Source organism: Crocodylus siamensis, chromosome 6, assembly GCF_052110815.1.
Source record: "Crocodylus siamensis isolate JL-2025a chromosome 6, ASM5211081v1, whole genome shotgun sequence".
NCBI lineage: Eukaryota > Metazoa > Chordata > Crocodylia > Crocodylidae > Crocodylus > Crocodylus siamensis.
Window position 1 is genome coordinate 94,352,667 of NC_143400.1, and position 19,071 is coordinate 94,371,737.

At 45.7% G+C, this 19,071-nt stretch overlaps 1 protein-coding gene across 1 annotated transcript in view; it reads right to left on the minus strand.

Annotated features, from left to right (window-relative positions):
- PSMD1 (proteasome 26S subunit, non-ATPase 1) overlaps positions 1 to 19,071 on the minus strand; it is a 115,542-nt gene that overhangs the window by 76,539 nt on the left and 19,932 nt on the right. The window contains exons 13-16 of the mRNA XM_090055386.1: positions 18,121 to 18,232; positions 16,456 to 16,652; positions 15,946 to 16,041; positions 15,256 to 15,320 (exon numbers count right to left, since the gene is read on the minus strand). Coding sequence (XP_089911512.1) covers positions 15,256 to 15,320; positions 15,946 to 16,041; positions 16,456 to 16,652; positions 18,121 to 18,232 — 470 coding nt within the window. The remainder of the gene's footprint in view (positions 1 to 15,255; positions 15,321 to 15,945; positions 16,042 to 16,455; positions 16,653 to 18,120; positions 18,233 to 19,071) is intronic.

Sequence of the window (19,071 nt, forward strand, 5' to 3'; positions counted from 1 at the left end):
AGGCTGGAAAACATTACATCTATTAACAAGACACAAAGCAACAGCTGCATGCGATTACTGAAGGCTGCAGTCAATTTGCTATATGTACTATGCTGCATTTGAAACATTTATGCACAGTCTCCATCTGCTAGCACCAACCTGTAGCTGTATAAACATATTAGAAAAATCCTCTTGCTGTCACCCCACATTTCCTCCTTAGCTACACCAACAAGTAAGAGGAGGTTTTGCAATCCTCAACTTCCTACATACAGGTATCTATCATAAACAAAATATGATTTACAAAAGGTTTAGACTACAGTTAATCACTCACCAGCAGAATGCAAGACCTTTTTTGGATGAAAGGGACCATCTCTGTTTAATAAAAAACATTGGGAAAAAAAATCTAATTTAAGCCTTAAGTTTTCAGGCATACGTAAGTGCTGAAATTCAGAGTTTGGGCTGAAACCCTTTTAATATTTGTTGGATGTGTGCCAGGAAATGTTAAATCAACTATCATAAAATGTCTACACTTAAGAGTTTTGCCTTGTACCTGCTAAGTGAGGCCATGTACCATTTAGGTCTTTATAGGTTACATGCAACCCCAGCATTAAAGTAAAATGACCCAAACATGGATTTTTGACCAAACTGGGACCTGTGAATACCAAAATGGGTTTTTTTTAATGTTACAGTAATTAAAATGTGATTGCTTAATACCCTTTTAAGTACCAAGGCAAACAGGATATTCCCTTGAAACAACTACGCAGGATCATTTAAAAAAAATTCCCTTCATTTTTTAAACTACATTACGGGAGATTCATCCAATCTGGACAGCCCGCTCATAAGCTAAAAGACCAAAGGGCTCCCCATAAATATGCACATCTGAATCCAGAGTTCCCTCAACGGCCTTAAGAACAAGATAACGAACAAAGAGACAGGTTTTGCATCTTAAGGACCACTCTGGATGCATCTTAAGGACCAAGTAGAGAGAGCAAGTTTGCAAAAGAAAAATCAACACCCTTCCACCTCCAAGAAAACTCTCTCTTAGTTTCAGCATCTCTGAAGATTCAACTGTTGGAGTGTGAAGAAAGAAGACGTTCAGGTAATCAGGCCATGTACCATTTAGGTCTTTATAGGTTAAATGCAACCCCAGCATTAAAGTAAAATAACCCAAATGTGGATTTTTGACCAAACTGAGACCTGTGGTCTGAAAATGCCCCAAGATGATCTGATTTCTGCCCCTCACACTAGACGCAGAAGTCCAACTCTGGTGACTTGCACTGAATGCACCAAAAGTGATGCAACGTAAGACTATCTTTCTCTTAAAATGGTCTTGGGCCACGAATATAATTTTCAAGAGACACATGGCACCCTCAGACATGTGACTTTCTAAATTATGATTGTGATGCATGTAACAACATGGCCGTAAACCAGACAACAGAGAAATTCATAGAATCACAGAGTAGGGCTGGAAGGGATCATCCTTATCCTAACTATCCTACACAAATCCATTGACCTACCTCCTAGGAAAACTAGGCAGCACAAACACTGCACGAAACATCCTAACCTGCCATGGATAAAGCAGGGGGACTACTCTGCAACCTGTAAAAGATGCTAATGTAAGTTTGAGATCCCAGGTAGAGGGCCATGCCTCCTGCTAGAGAGAAAGGCAACTCCTCTGCCCCAGTCCGTACCAATCTGTCCATGGGGTACAAGTCCTTCCTGACAAAAATGTGGCGTCGGTCTAAACCTGAGCAGAGGGGAAAGACCCTCTCGCTACACACCTCTGGCTTTAAGTCCCAGCAGGAACCCTGGTAAAACCCAGGGCAATTAGCCCTGGCTGCAGTCAAATTCTCTTTTTGTGTTTACTTCTCTATTTGACAGTGCTGTGTATTCTCAGTGTCAAGTTCTCCTTGGTTTATTGAGTTCTCCTCAGTTTGCAAGAGTCTTTCATGCTGTAACACGGAAAAAGGAAACTTTTTACTAGAAAACTTATTATAGAAGTTGGCCTGGGGATTTTCCAAAACAGTTTTGCTTTTTTAATTAGCTGCATTTTCAAGTCCCGTGTGTATTCTTTTTAAGCCTCCTCAATCAGGGTGTCAATGTCCTTAAAAAAACAAAAAAAGCCCCAAACCATTGCTCCTTCAAGTGAAGACTGCCTCTTATCTCACCAGGAGTCCATTTTATGTACACGGGCTTCTACAAAGATGTTGGATACTTTTATGTTACAAGAGCTAGTTTCAGTTTGTGCAAAGTCGTTAAACAGTACAAAATAAATGAGATTCTGCAAAATAGGCAGCTTTTCGATTCCCTAGTAAAAATACAACAGCAAGTATCCCTGGCATAATGAGCTAATTCTTTATTTCACGGCTCAAAGCCCTCTATATTTTCTCCCAACTTTATTATGAAGACTCCTTTTCTGAGCAATTCATTTTTAAAGTCATACACAACAAATTTACTGTTTTCAGGCGGCAATCCGTTACTTCCTGCTTTGTTTTGTTATACAATAAAAAGGTTCATATTTATTATCTCTCAACTCCTCAGCACTCCCTGGAATTTAGGGGAACGCATACCAGGCTTGACCCAGGGCATCGCCCCCCGCCAACCCTGCACATGTTGATTTAGCAATTTAATTTTTTTTTCTAAGGCTTAGCATGACTCTTAGCACGGAGAATATTCATAGGCTATAAGGAGAGTGGTACCCTAGGAAGGAATAGTTTCCCCTGCCAATGGAGTATAAGCAGCAGACTGCTGAGCTAGCTACCATTAATCCACTTGTACAGCTTAAGCATTCCAGCCTGCAATCAGAAGCTAAAGACACTGGGTACAACTTTCAAAAAAGTCTAAATGACTTGGGATATTGGAGCTTTAAGCACTAAAGAGACAAAGCCCTTGCCTTCAGAAAATTTTTTATCGCTGAAGTAGTATAACCCCATCGGTATAGACACACCAATTCTGGTACAGAACTGCAGAGACCAGTATAGCTTGCTTGTAATAAAGGGAAGAAGAATAAGTGAATACCAGTATACAGACATGGTTATTTGGGTAGATGCAATATCTTTTATTAGACCAACTACATAGCTGGAAAAATTGTTCTTTGCAAGCTTTTGGGTACAAACGCCATTCATCAGGCAGAGGGAGTCTGAAGAAGGGTGTTTGTGCCCAAAAGCTTGCAAAGAACAATGTTTCCAACTATCTGAGTTGGTCTAAGAAAAGATATCACATCTACCCAAAGAACCTTGTCTGCCCATGTCCTTAGACCAGGGACGAGCAATTATTTTGGGCGAAGGGCTGCTTACCCAGTTTTGGCCGGCCGTCGAGGGCCACATGGGTAGCCCCGCCCCTTGACAGGTACCCCGCCCCCTGGTCACCATCTTAGGACCTATGTCCCAGGGCCAGCACTGGTGGGGCCCAGAGCGGGGCACAGGCCGGCAGGGGTCTGTGGAGCCGGCTGGGCTGCACCAGCAGAGAGCGGGAAGCTGGACCAGCTCCATAGAGCCTCTGCCAGCTGGGATCCTGTGCTCCTGCCACCCTGTTCTGGGCCCTACCAGCACTAGCCCCGGGACACCCAGTGTCTCCCAGCAGAGGAGAAGCTGGTGCTGAGCACAGAGAAAAGTGGCCCCTCGCCTGCCGCTCCCTGCTGCAGACGCGCGCAGCCCATGCAGGGCTGTCTAGAGCAGGCGCACGCCATGGGGCAGGCTGAAGTGTGGGGCGCTAGCCATGGGGCAGGCGAGGGGCCACTTCTTCCCTACGCTCAGCACCAGCTTGTAACCCACCCCGCTGCCAGCCTGGCAATGGGGCAGGTTACAAGGTGGTGCCGAGTGTGGTCCGGGGGTGGGGGAGGGAAGCAGCCCCTCCCTGCCCCATGCCCAGTGCCCTGTGCTACAGCTGGCTTCCAGAAAGCCCCGCACGGGCTGCGAGCACCTGTAGCAGGGAGCACCAGCCATGGGGTGGGCAAGGGGCCACTTTTCTCCATGCAGGAAAGGAGCCCAGGGAAAAGCTGAGTGCGGGGGAGCGGCCCCTCTCCCACCCTATGCCCTGCACTGCAGGCGCTTGCAGCCCGCATGGGGCTGTCTGGAGTGGCACAGGCAGACCCACACAGGCTGCAAGCAGCTGCAGCGCAAGGTACCAGGCGTGGGCGTGGAGGGGTTGCTTCCCCACCGTGTGTTCCTGTCTTGCCCGGGGTCCCGCCCCCCCTTACCTGAGCTTCCCATGCTGGGGCAGCCATGTGTCTTCAGCCTAGAAACCTTGGCTGGGGCTTCTGGCTGGCGGGGCGGGGCGGGTCCTTCTGCCTTTGGTTCCTGTCATTTTTGACAGGAACCAAGGGCAGAAAAATATTGATTTTCTACATTTTTTTAGGGGCTCTGCAGGCTGGATGGAATGGCCTCGTGGGACGCATGCAGCCTGCGGGCTGTACTTTGCTCACCCCTGCCTTAGACCAACATGGCTACAACCAACACTTCCTTAATACCAGTACTGTATAGCTTGTTTCTCCTCATGTAGAGGAACAAGCTATACTAGTACAAGCAATTTCATGCTGGCAGAGGCATGGCGGCATGCAAGGGACGAAAGGTATTCTAATATAATAAAAGGCTTAGTCTGCATGTTTGTCTGTCCCTAACACTTTTGCCTGACTGCACATGCAGCGATTGGCTGTGCAGGCCGGGCAGGGGCCAGCTGAGTTAAAATGGGAGCCCCTCCATCGTAGTGGGTTTGTGCCAGAAAGGGGGGGGGGTTCAGACCCGAACGGGGGGGGACAAGTTCCTGTGTGTTACTATCCCCAAATCTGACTATGGAAATGAGAAAAGCTTGTACGAATCTAGATTTAGAACAGGCATTAGTGAGGCCTCACCTGGAGCACTGTGCCCAGTTTTGGGCCCCACATGTCAAAACAAAGATGTGGGCAGGTTGGAGAGAGACCAGTGGAGACTGATAAAAAATGATCAGAGGCCTGGGAAGCCTCGCTAATGAGGAAAGGCTGAAGAAAATAAGTTATGTAGCCTGGAGAAGAGAAGACTGAAGGAGGAAGACTTGAAAACAGCCTCCAAATACCTGAAGAGCAATTACAGAGAGGATGGAGATGGGTTTTCTCTCTGGTAATAGGGGACAAGACTAGGAGAAATGGCCTCAACCTGCAACAAATTTAGGCTGGAGATTAGGAGGAGCTTTCTGGCCATGAGGGTGGTCAAACACTGGAACAGCTTCCTAGAGAAATGATGGCATCTCCATCCCTGGAAATTTTCAAGAGCTAGTTGGACAGATGCTTGGCTGGGATGGTTTAGTGAGAGATGATCCTAGCTTGGGCAGAGGGATGGACTAGAAGACATCCTGAGGGCCCTTCTGGCCCTACTTGCCTACAATTCTCTGATTACTTTTTGCTATTTTTTTTCCAGACCATCTGGTTTGGTCAGAAAAAACAGACTGGCCACTGACATTTGTTCAAGCTCAGTTTCTGGTTTTAACCCAATGCAAAATTGCAGGCACTGAGGAATGTTTTAAATCTGAACCATTTCTATTTTCATATTTTTTAATCATCAAGAAGGCGTTTCTCCCACCATTGAGTGCACATTTGTTTTTAAGAACAAAGGGTCCCTTTCGAGAGAAATGACAAAGGCAAATAAAGAGAAAATTGCTCAAAAGGTGAAAGAACAAACAAAACCCTTTTAACCTTTTCCACGCAAGAATTAACAATTGGGCTTGCTTCTCTTAATGTTTCCCCTTCCTGATTAAGGCACCAAGAACACATCCAGTATAGATCACAGCAGGATGGCACTCAGACCCCTATGCAACTACCCACATAAAAGTGCAATCTGCCTTTTGCAAAAAGACAGGTCACAAGGCCTGCAGAAAACAGACTGCCTGGGGGGTCTGAGGGAGCAAGGCTAATGTCTGGAATGTTTTTCTTTTTAATTTGGCAATTTAGGGCTGGTTTCAAGTGTCAGGATTATCCATGAAATACAAAGCCAGGAAAATCATTTACAGATCCAGCTCACTGATATGTGCTTTCTAGTATGAATTCAGCATAACCCACACACACATCTCTGCTACCTAATTTAAGAGCAAAGTTTAAAGCTAATTAATAGAGACAATTTTTATAATGCACAGAAGAGATTCTTTTCTCCCCAGTGATTGGCAGATTAGACTGTACTACAACTATCACAAAGTATGTGATAAGGAAAGGCTGCACGAAAAAGGATGATTTAGTATGGAGAGAACATGACTAAGAGACAGGGGACAGGATTTGATAACAATCTGCAACTACCTAAAAAGGTGGTTATAAACAGGATGGAGTTAAGACTGTTCTCTGCAGCTGCAGGGTACAGCACTAGGAGTAACAGTGTAAATAGGTATAAGGGACATTTAGGTAGAGATTAGGAAGAATTGGTTCATCACTGGAACAAACTGCCTAGAGAGACGGTGGAATCGCCATCACTGTAAGAGGTTAGACAGACACTTGGCCGGGAAGGTCCTGCCTTAAGCAAAGGGTTGGACTAGATGTGACCTCCTGAGGTCTTTTCCAGCCCTACTTTTCTAAGATCTCATAAAAAGAGAGTTACCTCTTTCAGTGCGTCTTTTCAGTAGACAATGTCTCAGGGTCAGACTTTGTCTGCCCAGGCAGGTTTGCTTTTATTTATAGGTTTCCACCCTACATTTCATGCATTTGAAGTGTTTGCAAAGATGTTTTGCTGTGATGCAGCAGTTCCCAACCCATAGCTTACAGGCAATACACTCCCTGCAAGATCATCCAACATCACTTGCAGTCTCAAAAAACGTTGCTTTCACCAACTCAGCTGGTCTAATAAAAGATAATCACATTTACCCAAAGAACCTGCCTTTCAATGAGACAGCAAAATATGATGCTGTCCACAGTGTTACTTGCTCAGCATTGTATCCTACAGACCAGCTAACATGGGGGATAACTGCTCTGATGCAAAAGATAAAAAAACCCCACTGACCAGGCAAGCAAGGCAAGCTCCACCCTCCAAGCTGAGCAAAAAACAAAGGAGGAAGTAAAAGCGGGCATAAAATTAACAATTCTATAAATTCTTACTAGTCTGAAAAAACAACAGGGTCTTAGTAGTGCAGGAAATTAATTAAAAAATAGAGCTGTGGTTGTTGCTGTGCTTTAAAGAGACTGGCAAGGCAGAATACCCAGAAAGTATAAACGGTTTAAATGCTGTTTTCCAACAGCTCCAATAAATATTTTATAAACCACTTGGTTAGAATGGAGGGTTAACATATAAACAGCAGTAATGAGATAAGATTTGTAGCCCATGAGCATCAGTGGAGAGAGCCGGGCAGAGGAGAGGACACAGACACACTGCAGAAAAGTAAACAGGCCACTCTAATCCTTCAACTGGCTGTTTCATCACATTGCTTTTTGTGCTGCCTTGCAATCCCCACTGACCTCCCAGACTTCTCGGGTTGATTCGTGCCCCCCTGTTGCTTTATAACAACATTTTAAAGATGCCCATAAGAATTTGTGCTTTAAAACCCTCCCCCCCAAAGCTGTGCAATCCAAAATTTTTAACATCCATGTTATATTTAACTTTACACAGTCTGTATCCCTTTAATTCAACACAATGTGTACCCCCTTGAGGGGTGGGAAATGTAATTAATAAGCTCCCCATCGCTGCGAGGCAACAAGCTAGCAATGAGCATGTTGAACAGCCCAGCTCTCAAGCAGACCTCCAACCTGTGCTCTGGTAGGCTCACATCTTGAGCTACAACTAACGGGGCTGCCACTGCTCCGCTCCCGAAATGACACCTGTGTCGGCAACAGCAATTCTTCTGCCGATCTGCTGAGCCCTGCGTTGCGATCATGAGGCCAGAGGTCTGGAGTCAGGCAAAGCAAATGGAGCACTTAGCAGAAAGGCAGCCCACATGCAGTTCAACCCCCAGTATACTGATGGGCTTACCAAGCACGGTAAGGTTAGCTTCCACGATGCAAAGGTGAAGACTTTCCCCAAGGCCTTTCACACCCCTTCCAATCAACCAACAGCCTTGGAGTCAAATGCTGAGAGAGCAATGCTGAATACCTTCAAATCAAGAGATGATCTGAAGTGATCTGGGATGCAAACCTAAGAGGTACTGCAGTAAAACACTGGTGGTTTAACTGAAAAGGAAACTGTAATTACTAGTAGCTGTCACACTCCTCTACCCTGAAGCCCCAGTGCACAGAGAAGGATCCCAGAGGTAGGTATTTTTCCTTCCACTACACAAACTCAGTTCTTCCATGTATCAGTGTCAAGGCCATCACTATATTTTTCCAAACTGGAGTAGGCGTGCTCTCCTAAGCTTTGGATAACCGCTGTATTGTTTAAGGTACTTAACTATTTACCCACGTTATTATCTAGGTATGGATCCTCTCGCAATCGTATTCATGCTACAACAAGATTCTAGCACTCTTCAATGGCAAGAGCACATTTTCGAGTCAAGCAAGAATCAAGGCTATGATTTAAGTACTGCATTTCTTTGCATCGGAGGTGCTTTGTGCAGTAATAATTAAGGTGATTCCATCTGTCTGAATTTATGTTCAAATCTACTTCAAAGACGAAAATGCACTACAGAAGAGAGAAAAGGGATTCAGAGATTGAGGGCTCAGAGAACCATTCTGATCAGGTAGTTTGGCCTCCCTATTGAATTACGCCATTGAATTACAATTCCTACAGCCAGCTTAATAACCCATGGGTGAAACAAAAGCATCTTTTTTAGGCTGAATGATGTCTTCTTTTGATTTAGAGATCTCAAGTCATGGACAACAAACTATAGCCTTTATGTCCTGGATTATAACAGCTTGTGTTAAGAAAGAAAGGGAGAAAGAAAGAAAAAAAGCTGTTAATCTCCTCGCATACTGCTGCATTCAAAAAAAAAAAATTCAAAAATGTCAGATTTTATTACATTTTTATTTTGTTTCACTAGGGAGCTCTCAGCGACTGCAACAGAAAGGCCAAGCCCCAATCTCAACCGTAAATATACTCTCTGCCAGAAGTCAAGGGGAGCTACATGTACGTAAGCAGAGACAGTTAGCTCCTAAAGAATTATTTTCATGTACACGTGGTAACATCCACCCCTTGCAGAAGCATGACATCCACTCTAACGATCAGCTTCAGCATAGATGCAATCTTAGAGGAAGTCAATTTATTCATAAACAGCCCCTGAAAGGACTGGAAAACAATTAGGGATGCTTGATACATAAAGTAATCTGAAAATGTGAATATGTCACTACAGACATACATTGATTAAATGTCAGTGTTTCCCTGTGCTCAATAAATCTTTTTGGTATCATTCGAACACTTCACTCTCAAGTTGTTTCAGATGCAGTACTTTAACGTGGTGTTGTGTGCTAGGGGAGGAGAGGGACAGGGGGCAAAATCTGTCTTGTCTTCATTAAGAACATGCTGTGAGAGAACTTCACCGGACTGCCGGCAGCCCACAGGGAAGAGATACTTAAGTAGCCTGCTGGGAAACTCTGATGGAACTAGCAGCAATATTTCCCCTGCCAGGGTGGCATGACTTCCCTAGGGAAAACGTGGATCTTATTAAACAAATCCACTCTTTCACTTTGATCCTGTCTCCATGACTTCCTTGCTGGAACCAACTGCAGAGGGTTCAACATCTCTTTTTTTTTTTTTTTTTTTTTTTTTTATGGGAAGCTTTGACCACACAACAGCCCTAAAGATGAAACGTATCATTTGGGCTGGGGGGCTTGAGCCACTGTGTTCAGAGATTAGGTTTAATAAAGCTGTGAGAACTTTTCAAGTCCAAGAGAAGACGCTTCCCATGAAGGAATAACTTGCATGAGAGCAGTAACGCCCGGCTGCATGTGAAACATCTAGTGACCGTCGGGCCATTGACTCTTGCTGGTAGCGGATACCTACTCTTCATCAGCTCTCCCACGCAAACGCATCCAATTAGCCTTCAAATGGCACTCTTAAGTCCTTGAACTGTTTCGGCCTTGAGCTTGCCTGGGTTTAGGAGATGGCTCATCTGCAAGTTACTCTGAAGGCCACAGAGGTAACTTAATAGAAAACTGAAGGCTTCCTTTAAGGGAAAGGCAATTGCCAAAGCAATGCAAGTTGACCTTCATATATTAAAATGTTACTGAACAAGGGGGCTTCACACTACTGGGGTTTAAAATAAGCCTTCTGCTTCCTGCTTCTACAGATGACGAGCAAAGGATGAGGCTAGTGGTGCCCTTCTGACAGCCACATCCTCACTTGGCAACCCCTGGGCAATGAAGAGCTTCTACTTCCCAAGAAAGCAACCACACACCTGGAAGGGCAGACATGCTACAGCCTGTAACTTTGCTCCATTACTATTTCTTCTCCACCCAGCGAGCATGGAGGCACTCTGCAGCAGCCAAGTCCCAGGTACCACTCTGCACGAAGCCCAGATCAGAGCCTGACCTCCACCCCACAAACCAATACGGCATACACTCTCTGCAGGCAGCATACTCCTCTCCAGTGAGCAGGGTGTAGCTCGCGAGCTTGCCAGGGTTCAGCAGCCGTGTCTTTCAGAAGTGCGCAGTGCCCAAGAACTGTGACACTGATGGGAGCTTCAGAAAGCAAAGGCCTGCTCTAAAAGGCACAGGCTGGAGCGTGTTAATAACTGCTCTTTACTACCACACAAGAAGGCCTGGGTCTTCAGTTCTCCAAGGCTGATGAGTGTATTTGCTGTGGTTACGCATCCACATGTGAATCTCTTGTCTCACTAGACTGGCAGTAGAGATAAAAGTCGTGTGTCCTGGTAGCCTTGTATTTAGGGCTCCTCACCCTCACGTGGGTTGGACAGTTTGGATGAAGGCAGGAGCCAAGTCTGCAGTAAGGATCAAAGAGATGAGTGGGAATGAGAGGAAGTTTGGGTTTCCAGCTCCCTTGTTGGGGATTTCAGCCTGCACACGATCTGCAGCTTTGTTTCAAGAGGCACTCACTATGTGCCACGTGGGAGGTCCCATCTCTCCCAATCATTCGGAAGTGCCGTGGAGACAATGGGGCCACATGACGTTGAATTTGGGGAGAGGCAAAGGCAGAGAAGACAATCAGATTGGTACCCAGTGCTCCAGGGGGATGCCAGCACACGGTAACTGGTTCAGATCAGAGCTCTGAAAGCCTCCAGGTCTGGCAGGAAACTATCAGTTCCCAATTATGTCCAGCATGTGCCAAGAAGCAACAATGAAATCAGAGAGCAAAAATGTTGTGTCAAAACCTGTTTGGGTGAAAGATCCCTGAAATATGGAAGGAGTGTGTGGAATCTTTACTCTGTATACAGACGCAGGGTCATCTAAACAGGCCCAGTTGGCTTTGAGCAGAACCTAGCTGCCTGGTTGGAGAAGATCGGGTTGTGCCCACGTACGGGACAGAAGAGCAGCTCTTGGGAGACACCTGCTGCCCACACAGAGAAGCCCAGCTATTTATGAACCAGGCTAGGAGGACTAACGTGTGCTATAAATCTCAGCGCACAGCCCAAAGAACTGAAGCAGAGGATGAAGCAGGGGACACTTTTGTAACTGGTGACTGAGATGTTCGGTGGGGTTTTGGTAACCCAGTTTCTGAGTATGCAGCTTTATCTACCTTTATAGGGTCCGATTTCCAGAACATGTTGTTTTGTTCTGTTAGTGGTGATTGGTGGACAGCAGTCTAGAATGGAAAGCCTCCAGATGTGAATGCACACAATGACACCCATCTGTACAGTCCTCTGTCCTCCCTCCCCCTGCCATTGAACTCACTGATTTAACCACGCTGCCCATTCTCCAAGTCCCTTCCTGGCTCCCCCAGTAATTTCAGCAATAACTTCTGGTGCGTTCTTACCAAGTTTTTCATAGCCTGGCCTCACCTTACCGATACACCCACACTCTGCTCATCAACAGCACTTCCCTCCATCAGCCAATTCCCTGATGAGCCCTTCTGGGCTTCCTCCCACAATGACCCTCACCAGTGGAGCATACTCCTGGTCAAACTCTAGGAAGCTACCAGTGCTTTCCTCCAAGGTCCTTCTCAAAACTCTTCACCTCTTCCCTACAACACACAAGAAACACCAACAACATAGAAGAGTTGCAAGACCTCCCAATGACCAGCTAAGGTCTGTATGTAATCATCATATATTTGTTACCCTGTACTTTACAACCTACCTCCCCTGGCCCCGTGATTATTTCTCTCCCTCCTTTCCTAAAAGATGAAAAACTCTGAGGCTGGGACCGATGTTTACAATATGCCCTTTTATGGTCTATACACATTAGCATAATACAAACATATATGCATTTACACTTCTTCAGTAGCAATAAGTACTGTTTTGCACAGGCCTTTTCACCTGAGCCTCTTGCAGCATTTAAGGCAAATACACTGTTCCCATTTTAGAGACAGGGAGTGCAGACCAAGGGAAGTTAAGTTATGTATCCAAAGCCACAATGATTAAGTCAGGAGCCAGAACTGTGATATCCCCCGGTCAGAGCCAAGACCGAACGCTTTCATCCAGGGAACAGCGAGCACTACTTCCACGTTGGACCCTAGCTCCCTTGAACAGCCCATGCTGAAGCTGTGATTTTTCGAGGGTCTTTTTTATTGTTGCTTATATCTTCTTTACCAAGACCAGGTCATTACTGTTAAGAAATAAGGCATGGTCCTCTCACTGGATACCAAGCCTTCTGCCTCTAAAGGGCTGAGCAAATGAGCAGATGTGGGACTGGAACTGTATCCTGCCCTCCAGCAGGGAATTAGCAGTCTGCTACCAACCCAGCTCATAGGTCATGATGCATCTCTTCAAGCAGGACTTTAACTCCTGCTTACAATCCTCTATCCTGCCTGCCTTTCTGCAACCAGCAAACCATGTGCAAAGAGCACAATAGAGCAGGGGCGGGCAATTATTTTGGGCAGAGGGACACTTACCGAGTTTTGGCAAGCCATCGAGGGCCATATGACAGGCTGCTGGGGGCAGGTAAATATTAATTTTCTAAATTTTTTAGGGGCCCTGCAGGCCGGATAGAATGGCCTGGCAGGCTGCATTCGGCCCCCAGGCCACATTTTGCCCATTCCAGCAATAGAGAGTTACCAGCTGGCATTGAGGGCACTGTGCAATGGAAGAACAGATCTTTGCACTGAAACATGAAGCCTACAAACCAGAACAGGGGCAGCTAACTTGATTCAGTCTCTTCTGCTTTTGATCAAAACTCATGGAGCAAGGGGAGTACTTGGCCTTTTCAGGAAATGACCTCCTGGGGGGGGTCACAGCACAGCACAGAACAAAGCAGCAAGCCTTTCACATTGCTGTTTAGCAACGACCTCTGCTGTCCATGGAGGAACAGCTCTACTGAGCCAGGAAGGCGGCTCTCACAGTGCAGTAACAACGAGGAATCCAAGCAACTTGCATCAAGTTACTTCGCCAATCAGCACCTGTTTCACTTTCAGAAACAGCATTAAATATCCGTACCCGACAGAGAGCCAGCCTAAATTCAACATGCCTTGGGACTGTCAGACAAGGAACATCTTCCGAGAGAAGTAAAGGCTTAGCAATGAAAGCCTTGTCATGACCCATCACCAAGAACAGTTCAAGACCTGTTTTGACTTGGACACCCAAAGGCAAGATGCAGGTGTTCAGATTATACACTCAGGAAGAGCTATCCATAAGGGATCTCTCCAAGTCTAAAATTTGGGCTTCCCTCCATCCCCACATGCCACTCATGGCCTCACCACCACCTCTCCTTACCTCATGGCCCTCCCCTTTCCTCCTCCTCTTCATCACTGGCGAGCTCAGAAACTTCCACTTGATCACTAAAACGATGCCAGCCATTCACCACCTCTTCCTAGCTCTCCCCCTTGAGCTCTTGGGCCTCGCAAGAACCTGGACTCCCATGTGGACATGTACAGCCATCCTCCCAACACATGAATGCCCCAAAGAACTACAGTTTCTACCTCCCCAATTCAATAAGCACACTTTGCCTGAGGTGTTGTAAAGTGCAACATCAACAACTGCAACAACAGGAACGTTACTTTAGAGGAGAGTGCCAGACTGTTTGCTCCGCCTGAGTCCACAGTACATTGCATGTATCAAAGATTTCTATATGAAAACTCACGTCCTGTTTGGCATGCATCTACGGAACCAAAAGGTTTATATACGTGTACGTGCGCACGCGTACATCATTTAAACAAAACCTTAATTTTAATACCCTACCTGAAGAGTTAGTTCTAGAGAAGTAACTGCTTCCAGTAAAATTTTAGACAGCAATTAGGGAGATGTATTTGTCTTGGAAGTGCTGTCTAAGGAGGCCTGGCAAGAGGCTGCACATTCAATTTTTAATAAGCTCTCAAACCTGCAAAAGGAACAGAGAATCTAAGTTTTCCAACTCTGTCTCACTGTATTCAGGCAACTGAGCCATTTGTCTGGAAACCTACTGAAAGGCTCATTAAGCTGTCTGCCAAGGATTTATTTGCAAAGACTGGAGCCACAAATGACTGCATTTGCTTAATCAAAAAAGTACCTTAAGTGACATGTAATGAGCAAAACTGCTGTTCAAGTGTTATCTAGCCATTTACTAGATGTAGGCAGGCACTTCCCCTAAATCATGCTTCCTCTAACAAGACATCACTCGCTTAATCCCACTTGGCAACTTGATGCGGAAAAATCTCATGAAGAGTTTAATTGAAGACTCAGAAGTTTTACATACTAGAGCCCCTCAGGAACTTGTTTCCTCACACACAGGTCACTGGGGCAACGTATGTAACATGTAGTGGTTTTTTGTGAGGTGCCGAGAAGTTCTCCAGGTACTTAGATTTAAAGCAACTGCAGCTTTCCCTTGAAGTGCACGACTGCTCTCCGCGCTCTCAAAGAACAGCAGAAACAAAGCTACCAAGACGCAGCTCAAAACAAATGATGACATGCTGATAGCAAACATTTTGCTATAAAAGTAAGTTCTGAAATGCATAAACACCAATTCAGAGCGTGGTTCAGCTTCACATGCTGTTTCTCAGAGAAACACTTCCACTGTCCACAGCACAATTCAAGGCCACACTTTTTTTTTTGTTTCTTTTTTAATTCATTTCTCTTTCATCCCACATACATACCAAGATGCCCAACGATCCATGGAATTGCACACAATGAAACTGCATCCAGGAGATGATTTCTATAACTGACTCAGATTGTACTTTCCCTTTACCCTGCAGCTTTCCAGCTTCCATAAAGTTAGTAACTGGTACAGTTAGCGAGCTGGATGAAGCATGAGACCCTTCTAAAAGCCTCACAGACAAATCTAACTGAAGACTGCAGAAGTGGAGTGAGAAACTGTACCTGAACAGAATGAAACCAAGTGACTCAACTGCAGCCCGTCTCACATCATCATTGACGTCGCTCACCTGTTAAAGAGGAAACAAGATGTCAGGAGAATGGTCAAAACCTCTAACTACTATGAAACACTTTGACTCTAGTGCCCTGCAGATGATTTGATCAGGGATACAGGAGTAGAAAGAGCAAGAAAATTAAGTCATACTGAGGGATGTACTTCACATTAGTGAAGTACAGGCCTGGAGACAGAGACTCCCATTCACATTTCATGAAGTGTTTTAAAATGCCATTCTTTCAGATCACAGATCAATCAAAGAGCTCCGAGGCGCAAGGCTTTAAAAGTTATTGTTTTTCTGCCCAGCACAATAAACTGTTGAGAGTTATTTGGAGATGGGAAACATTTATTCCCAGCGAAGAACTACTCTGGGGCCACGTTTTGCTTTTCAACACTAAATTAACATATTAGCAAGCTAGATTAACTTCCTCCTTTAGCTGAAGTCTCTTTACGCTTTGTATTTGCAGACCCTGTGACTTCTAATCCTACTATTTTCATGAAGAAGGGAGAGAAAACAGCCTCTCATCCTTTTAAATCACTGTTTCTGATCAGAGCACTGACATTGCCAATGGAAAGTCCTATCAATGTGTTGGGTGGGTTGTGCACTAGCCTAGGTAGTCCACGCAGTCTGCAGTACTTACAGCTACGTGGAGCAGACGTCTGATAGCCTTGTTGTTCCCTGAGCCGCAGTAAGCCATAGCTACAGTGTACATTCCTGAGCGTCGGAGGATTGGATCCTAGAAGAGAGAGAGCATACTTCAACAAAGGTTTCTACAAGTACAGCAAAGTCGTGAGAGCTCAGTCTCCAAGTCCGTTCAATTCCTGGAGGCTGGAGATTCCAACAAACAGCAAACAGCAGAGCCGCAACACTTGCTCATTAGCAACAAGGCGGCACAGAACAGCTGGCCGATGGAAACATCGTCTGATTACGAGCACCTCACTAGGAGCTGCACTCTCATGACCTAAAGGAGAAAGGGCCCAGAAGCTGTGATGCATCAGAACAGCTGCACTGACCAACGTCACACAACACTCGGAGGTTGGTGTTTCCGGCTATTTGTAAAAACATTTTGACAAGGACATAAAAAAACATTTTAGCAGGGACAAGGGAAGTCTCTGCAATGCAACACTGACGTCAAAATGCAACCTCTCACCTTATCTCTACAGAGACTCTCTATGAGGGCGTCCGCCTCCTCCATCCTCCCATACATCACCAATGCAATTCCAACAGCTAGGCCCCGCAAGATCTTCTCATGCTGCGTTTCCTGTGCATAGCCAACCATGTCCTCAATGGCCTGAGCATTTTTAGACCCCAGCATAACAAGACCCAATGCCAGGCCCGCTGCCTCACCTGTGCGGCAGGACAGAAAAGCAGAAACATATGCTTAGCTCACAATACAGGCTTAATCCTTAATCAGTACCACACCCGGAGGTGCCTTGTACTGCTGAGATACATACACAGCTGTGTCCAGGAGACCTGTGGCTCATCTCCCATGAGCAAGATGGAAGATGGAAAACTGCTAAGACATATCTATGCTGCTTTCAGAGTACCACAAGAAGAAGTCTCTAACAGGCAAGCAGCATAATAAAAAAAATCACCCAACAAGGAATAAAGTAGTATTTAAACAGGGTCTTTCTTTGACCAAATCACTGTGTAAAGGAGCCAGATTTATACCTTCAGCTGCAGGAAGCCCACAGGGGTTAAGATGTGGCCCCCCAGACTCCCCAGGCTGGGTGTCCCTCCCTCCACTGCTCTCCTGCTATTGCTGCTGGAGTCTCTGGCTCTCCCTCCCTCCTCCAGTTTCTGCTACCTGCCCCTGGAATCCTGTGGCCAGGCAGCTTAGGGGAACCCAGGGTGCCAGCACAGTGTAATGGAGGGGAAGGATGGAGGGAAGTGAGGGGGCCTGCACAGCCTGTAGCCACTCAGAAACTGTCTTAGGCCAACAGAGGCCTAGATTGTCACACATTGCTCTTCTGTGTATTGTGGCCAATGCAACAATGGTCTCCATCCAACCTCCTGCAGCCAGAAAGATCAGTGTGACATGTGGCTTTTGAGAAGAAAGAGTGTAAGCCAGTTTAAAACACAAGTATTGGGGGGCACAGTTCTCTGAGGGCCCTGGCAGACCTCACACTTATGATGCGATTAGCCAGTTAATCACATCTTAAGCAGTCACCCAGCCACGTGTTCATGCAATTAACAGTATGACAAAACTCACAATAAGCCACTAACTATAAAATGTATGATAATTTTGTGGCTGGTTCCCATCATGCCTTAAACTGAACATGTGACCGGTGCACTCCTGGGGTTGGAAGCACACCAAAGGCCTTGAAGGTTCCAGTGCGCTGCAGGCACTCCCAGTCACAAGAGCACTAAATGCTTGGACTGTTACTTGCTGGCACAGGGGGAGTTCGAGATCACAATCCTAGGCTGCCCCTGTACCAGCAGCAGGATATGACTGGGACTTGACCCTCCAATCCGACCTCTTACCATGCGTACGTAACATGGGCAGAAGCACAACAGTTAAGATTGGGAACTGGATCCCATCACGCCTTTAACTGAACATGTCAGCAGCCTGAGCACCATACGCAAAGCACGGAATACCATGTCATTGAATCACAGCAGCTGCAATTTTATACCAAGTCTTGTACAGCAGCCAGTTCAGCAGCACTCCAATCCTGATAACGGCTTTAACACAATATAAAAGATCCTTGTAGGTCAAAAAAATGTCAACAACAACCTAGAAATGGTCTATAATTACTCAGATCTATAGCCTGTGAGTAAGGCCACATAATTAGTTGCTTAAAAGGGTCTTGCTTACCTGTCACTGCATCATCTTGGTAGAGGTTTGTTTTTAGCAGATCATACACATCTTGGCGGGCAGTGCCCATGGCAGCTAACCCCAGCCCCAGGCTACCACCATGCCGGACAATCTACAAAGAATGACAATTTTCATTCCTATTAATGCATGTATTATAGTGCACAGACATCCACATCGGGTGAAGAAGCCAGCATTTCAAGCTGACAACTTTTAGTGCACAAACCTGTCCCCCCAACCTTAAAATGGGCTGCTGCCCCCTTTTTTGTGAAACCCACTTCTATTTTTCTGTATGTTCCCAAGTTCTCTCTGATCAAGAAGGCAGAAGCTACATTCTAGAAAGTCAGTCCATGGACTCATCCCATAAGAAGTAGTAGAAGCCCCACGCAAAGCACTACAGATTTTCTAAAAGAGTCTTTTCTCTCTTGCCAGAGATTTATCTACACAGGACCACAAATGTACATAGCAATGTCAACAGGCAGAATATACTGCATAACAGACACCTGGGCTGGAAGCTTATACAGGTATTTACTTATGTGGCATTCACTGCTATGGCAGACAGGATCAAGAATCCAGAGCCACCCACCCTGCATGGAAACATGTGCCTGGGTTGCAGCAGAGTCTGTCGATCCTGGATCGACCTTATCAGCCACCTTAGGAACCACACATAAGACAATCAGCCTCGACTGCAAGGGATTGCCAAGAAATCTCAGTGTCTTGATCTGAAGGATAGGAGGAAGGCAACATTAATTCAATACAAAGCACTAAACTGAGCTAGCTCTTTGCAGCTAGAAAGATTTGTAGAACCCAAGAGGAACTCGGGGCATGCCCCAGAAGAGAGGGTGGGAGGAGGCTGGACAACCATTAATTACGAAACTACTCCATGAATAAGGAGCCTATGAATAAATCCAGGTTTGAAGAAGCCCATGAGCGAATCCTGAATGAAGTACTAAT